Source organism: Anoplophora glabripennis, unplaced genomic scaffold, assembly GCF_000390285.2.
Source record: "Anoplophora glabripennis isolate ALB-LARVAE unplaced genomic scaffold, Agla_2.0 scaffold322, whole genome shotgun sequence".
Lineage (NCBI taxonomy): Eukaryota > Metazoa > Arthropoda > Insecta > Coleoptera > Cerambycidae > Anoplophora > Anoplophora glabripennis.
Genome location: NW_019416693.1, coordinates 312,771 through 319,054, shown reverse-complemented (window position 1 = coordinate 319,054; position 6,284 = coordinate 312,771). Strand labels below are relative to the sequence as shown.

At 32.0% G+C, this 6,284-nt stretch overlaps 1 protein-coding gene across 1 annotated transcript in view; it reads left to right on the top strand.

Moving 5' to 3' along the window:
* The window catches only part of LOC108910180 (UDP-glucuronosyltransferase 2B20), a 10,064-nt gene extending 4,136 nt beyond the window's left edge, over window positions 1–5,928 (top strand). The window contains exons 2-5 of the mRNA XM_018714721.1: window positions 849–1,462; window positions 5,198–5,417; window positions 5,478–5,701; window positions 5,755–5,928. Coding sequence (XP_018570237.1) covers window positions 849–1,462; window positions 5,198–5,417; window positions 5,478–5,701; window positions 5,755–5,856 — 1,160 coding nt within the window. The 3' untranslated portion in view covers window positions 5,857–5,928. The remainder of the gene's footprint in view (window positions 1–848; window positions 1,463–5,197; window positions 5,418–5,477; window positions 5,702–5,754) is intronic.
* Window positions 5,929–6,284: the final 356 nt, after the last annotated feature.

Genomic DNA, 6,284 nt, shown 5'->3' with positions numbered 1-6,284 from the left:
TTTTTTTATGACCTAGGCCAGATATAATATTGGTAGAATCATTTGTAATTCAGGTCTTTTTCGTATGAATTACATAAAAAACCAACCTAACCTCTTTCTAGTTTAATTTTTTTCTGGAATAGAGAATATATGATATGATTCTCTAAACTTATAACATAAATAAGGAACATCATCATCCTCATTCCACAAAAATATCAAAAAATATAGAGCCATGTCACAATTTCTGTTTTGTAGCCATTGACATAAATGACCAAATTCCATTCTCTTACGATAACGATTATGTCGAATATTCGCATATCTTGCAACATCAGAATCTACATACTTTTCACGCTTTTTAAATTTGCCACTTAAAAATATTCCAAAGAAAGCATTGATATATTCCTTCAGTTTTATTTGAAGCAAATAAAGGATGACAAATTATGGTTACTGGTTAGAAGTTAGAACCCATATGTCAAAGTCGTCAAAGTACATATGACAGGCTGCAGCACTGAATAGTGAATAGTGAATATATACATTTTCGCGATCTGTTCAGGTTAGACAAGGTTAGAAATAAGATTAAAAGAGATAGAAACAGTAACTACAAGTCAGACGTAGTCATCAATATTCACTCGCGAAAAAAGCCTTATATTACGGGTTGCTCAAGGTTTATGATTTGTGGTTTGTGAGGTTAAGTATATTTGGTGTATCTAGATCATAAATCACACAAAGAATATCTAAATTATTGACATTAAAGATTGTTTGATAGGATTTCTGAATTTATTTTAATTAGATCTTTAAAATAATGTCAAATTATTACTTTTCTCGCTCCAATTTTTCGACTGTGTTCACATAAAATCGTCCTTTTGCAGATATCATGGTCAAGTTAATGGCATCGAAGAAATTTGACTTCGAAGCCAATGCGGACCAAAGCGCCTTCCAATCGATGATGACATTCTATAACTACGTGTACCTCACCTGCGAGCTCTTGTACGAGTCAGACGGCTTCAAACAGATCCTAAATTACCCTAAAGATTATAAATTCGATCTCATCGTCGTAGACATGACCTTGGGACCCTGCTTGTATCCCTTTATTCAGAGGTTCAACTACCCTCCAACAATTGGAATCACAGCCTTTCTCTTGCCGCCAGTCCTTTCTTTTTCCTTCGGCAATTATTTACCTACGTCGTACCTGCCTTACTACCACATGAACTATCTTCAAACTATGACTTTTTCTGAACGCGTCATGAACTTCGTTGTGACTAATTTTGACGTTGCTTTTAAGTACGTGTACGAAACAAACCAGATTCAGAAATTAGCCGATAAGGCCTTTGGGGAAGGTACACAGTCGTTGTGGGATTTAGAGAGGCATATCTCTCTGCTTTTATGCAACTTATCTCCTTTATTTCACTATCCGCAGCCAGTCACACCGAATGTTATACCGGTGGGAGGGCTTCAAGCTAGACCAGCTAGAAAGTTACCCCAGGTAAGTAAAAAGAATTACACTTTGGAGGTTGTTAGGTTTTTTCTTACAAAACGTAATCTCTAACCATAAGAACTCTTTCTTGATTCTGATATACGTTTTCTCATAAAATCACAGAAATTTGACAATGAAAATGAAACACAAGCACGTCGTATCGTGAACACTGAAATAAATAACTTTATAAATTAAACCATACAAAGATACAAAGTTCTATTTCGGTTCGAGTAAAAACTAAAGCCTGCTTCACAACAATAGTCGTGATATTACCTACTATTTTATAAACATCTCATAGACTGATAAGTACACTGAAAACTAAAATGTTGATCATTTGTGTATTTGCCTGTCTACTACCTAGATAATAAAAGCATAATAAAAGTGTAGATTCCTAGATCTGGGCGAGGCGCGGAACATTTTCAAAATTGCAAAAATGTATTTTATCTGAGTTTTTTACTTATATCTTGGTACCTATGCATTTTGGAAGAATATTGAAGAGGAAAAAAAGTTTTAGAATTGAATTTTGCACAATATACTGCAAGTTAAAAAAGTTTACATTTATTACCGATGTTGCAAAATAGCAATAATTAATGAAAAAAAAGGCAAAATAATCAAGTTTTTTGGATAATTTTTTAAAAATATTTTAATTGCTCCGAGGGCATTCTAATTTTGGGAAAAAAACTTTTTGGATAATAAAAACAACACACCAAATTTCATTAAAATCGGTTGGATAGTTTAGCAAAATAATTTTTTGAAAAAAAAATTTCGAATTTTCAAAATGTTGCGCAACCTCAAATAAAACATCTAGATACTTGAAAATTTTATCACATAGAAAAGACCACTCAACCTTTCAAATGGTTTTCGAAAAATTGAAATCGGTTGATTAGAACGCCCACAATAAATTTTTAAAGTTAACACTCTTTTATCTATTTTTAAACAATTAGATTACATTTATCAATTTGCAATAGGTATAGTTTTTTTCAAAAATTATTATTTTAAAGTATTCTTCTTTTTTTTTGAACAAAAAAGTTAAATTCCGTTTATTGGTTCTCGAGATATAAGCGGTTAAAGTTTATCGGCATTTACCGTTAATTTATAAACAATTTAGCAATATTCTTTGAACCAGTAACTTCGTTTTTCCGATTTCTAAGCTGGAAAATATTTTCATATTCATAAGTTATCGGCAACATAGATAAATCAGTGGAAAAGCTGTCGCTCGCACGCGCGAAAAGTGACTCAAAACACGAAAAGTGGGGGAGGGGGCTTTCGCTCCGAGACTGAATTCGGAGGTTCAAAATGCGAAGGCACGAAAAAAATTGCATTATCTTGGCTTCTCATAGACCAATTTCGATCTTTTTTTTTTAATCCGATGTCACGTGAGCCAAGGAATTCGAATATCGTAATGCCAACTGTCTAATTTGCACATATTTTGTTGTAAACAAAGTTTATTAAATATGCATTAAATATACTGTATATTTTACCATATGCTATTGCATGTGTTCAATGAAAAAATTTGTTTACGTATATATTTCAACACTCTGAATATGAATGTATTTAGTTATAATTATTACAATTATTTAAATAATTTATGTTTAAACAAATTTTCAAAATTTTTTTCAAAAAATTATTTGGCGAAAACTATCGAACCGATTTTAATGAAATTTGTTGTGTTGTTTTATTATACTCTTAAAGTTTTTTTTACCAAAATTAGAATTAAAATATTTTAAAAAATTATCCAAAAAACTATTTTGCCTTATTTTCATCAATATTTTGCAACATCGGTAATAAATTTAAACATTTTTAACTTACAGTATATTGTGCAAAATTCAATTCAAAAACTTTTTTCCATTTCGATATTCTTCTAAAATGCATAGGTTCCAAGATATAAGTAAAAAACTGAGATAAAATAGATATTTTTTAAAATTTTTTAAACAATTTTGCAATTTTGAAAATGTTCCGGACCTCTCCCAGATCTAGGGATCTACACTTTTATTATGTCAAAAAAAAAAATTGCTTGCCCCTTCTCACATCCACCTCAAAACAGATCGGTCCTGGTCTATGAACGCCATACCGGAAAAGGACTTTTCAGACTGCTTGGAGAGTTGCAAAAAACGTTGGCATAAGTGCAATTGTATCGGGTGGGGATTAATTTGAATGCGACGAAATTGATTTGGAAGCATAAATATATATTTTTATTTTTTAAACAAATTCACCTTATTTTTTGGACAACAGGTTATTAGTCCAACCAAATTACACTTGAAGAAAAAAAAAATGTTACCTAGACTTTTATAAGTGGAAATGGTGAAAGGGCTTATAACATACCTAGAAAAAATAAATGCGTGAGCAGGGGCGGCGGAGGGTTGATTTGGGAGGTTGAAAAGTTATGAAAAATTGTATCATTGGGATTTCTGAAAAATTCATTGCTGCAAGTCATTTTTTACTTTTTTGCATTTTTGAGCATGTTTTTGAACTGTGATTACAATTTGTTTTATTTCATCAAAAAGTATATGTTAAAACGAAAAAAATGATTACCGGCAGAACTCTGTATGATGATTTTTTTAAGTAGAATTTTTCTTTGAAAAAAAAAGTGTTTCGGGCCGAAAAAAATGAATATCTCAAACTTCTCGATTTTTTTTATCTTAAAAAATTTGAGGTTATTTAAGACAGAGAAAGGTATACTTTCACCAAGTTTCGTCAAAATTAAATTATTTTTGCGGAAATGAGAAATAAAACGAAAAATCAGAAAAAAAACTGTTTTTCGCATTTTTCTCGAAAATTTTGAGGTTATCTTAAAAAATGACCTCTACAAAAATTGTAGATTTTTGCAAGATCTATAACTTTTGTATTTGTATTTTTCATAACTTTTCCACCCCTCAAATCAACCCTTCGCTTCGCCGCCCCTGCTCACGCATTTATTTATTTTTTTTCGTTTATTATAAGCCCCTTTACCATTTCCACTTATAAAAGTCCAGGTAGAGATCTTTTAATATCTCATCAACCGCGAAATGCGCGAAAGGCGTGGCGTATCCCCATAATTTTTCTAATAAGCACGTTGTGAAAACATTGACTCAGAATTAGACCACCTGCCTCATTACAACTAGAAATGAACTAAGGCGCTCGGGCATCAATAAAGTCAACTGGCGAACGTTCGTTATATATAATTTTATTGTTTAAATTAAAATAATAAAGAATAGGGCATTTCATTATGATATTTGTAATCGGATCAAAGGCTTGTTTACGCTAGAGCTCGAGAGAGACTGTGAATAATAGGTGTAATGTTTTTAGGACGTAGAATAATTTAGGCGACGGTCGGAATTATGTTTCTGTGCATATGAAGGTCAAAGCTCATAAGATATTAAAACATCTCTAACAATTTTCTTTTTTTTTCCCTCTAAATGAGTTATTTTGATCGGTCCATATGTAGTGGCTGTGGTATAGTTTATCTAAACTAGGCCAATCTCTGGGGTCATTCACATTGAGATTCATAAACTAAATTCAGCGCCTTAAAGAAATAGTAACAGTTACTTTTTATTTAAAAAAAAATATATATATTTAAGTTTCTGAAAAATTACTCTTAAAAGAACTTCATTTAGATAGAACTATAATTCTTGTGGAACACAATTTTTCTAATTTTGCAATAAATACAATAATTGCGGTAGTACCTACTTTATTTATTCAACTTTTGGGGACAAAAAATCAAAAATAATTTGCACGAAAGAGTGTGATTATTACTGAATATTTCAGGATATCCAAGAAATCATGGATAAATCTGCAAATGGGGTTATTATAATGTCTTTGGGAACGAACATAAGGTCAGACAAACTAGGAAAATCAAAAATAGAAGCAATTTTAGGCGCTTTTAGTAAATTAAAACAAACAGTGTTGTGGAAGTTCGAAAGTGACTTTGATAACTTACCAACGAATGTTATTATTAGAAAATTTCTGCCGCAGAACGATATTTTAGGTAAGAAAAAATATTGATAGCATCGTTAAAGCTTTCTTCGAATATGTTTTGTTTTTTTAGGCCACCCAAACACGAAATTGTTTATTAGCCACAGCGGCGGTTTGAGCACGTTGGAAACGGCTTACCACGGAGTGCCAATCCTCGGAATGCCATTTTTTGGCGACCAGTTTATGTTAACGAACGCCATGGTGGAGAAGGGAGTAGGTCTTAAACTAGAACTTTCCGATGTCACGACGGAAAGTTTGTTGAATGCCATAAACGAACTGCTGCAGAACAAAAAGCAAGTACAAAAAAACTGCCGAAGCTTTATATTTTTATTATCCCTGATTATTTCCAGATACTCTCGAAACATCAAAGAAATCTCGTATCGAATGAAAGACCAGTTGTCGACTCCCTTGCAGACGGCCGTGTTTTGGGCAGAATACGCCATCCGTCATAACGGCACACATCACTTAAGCCCCAAATCGAGGCACTTGCCTCTCTTCGTATCTACCTCAGCTGATGTCGTTTTATTTTTATTACTGATATTTGCGCTCTCGCTCGGCGTACTGGTTTTTTCGGTCCGGTTTTTATATAAATTACTTTACAGCAAACCTGGAAAGGAAAAATTAAACTAAATATTTACGTAGATAAAAAAAGATGTACCTATTCCACAACTTACTGGTATTTTAATAGTTTCTTAAGGTACCTACCTATGTAAAGAAAATACAGTTAAATAATTTATATACACTAATGCAAAAAATTAAAGCGTCAAAAGAATTTCCGAAATTTTGACAGACTGTATTTAGGTGAAATATGGTCGTATCGGTAATTAAAAAAAAAGCATTTTGAAGCTCTAAAATTCTAGTTTTTAGAAATGTTTTAAAA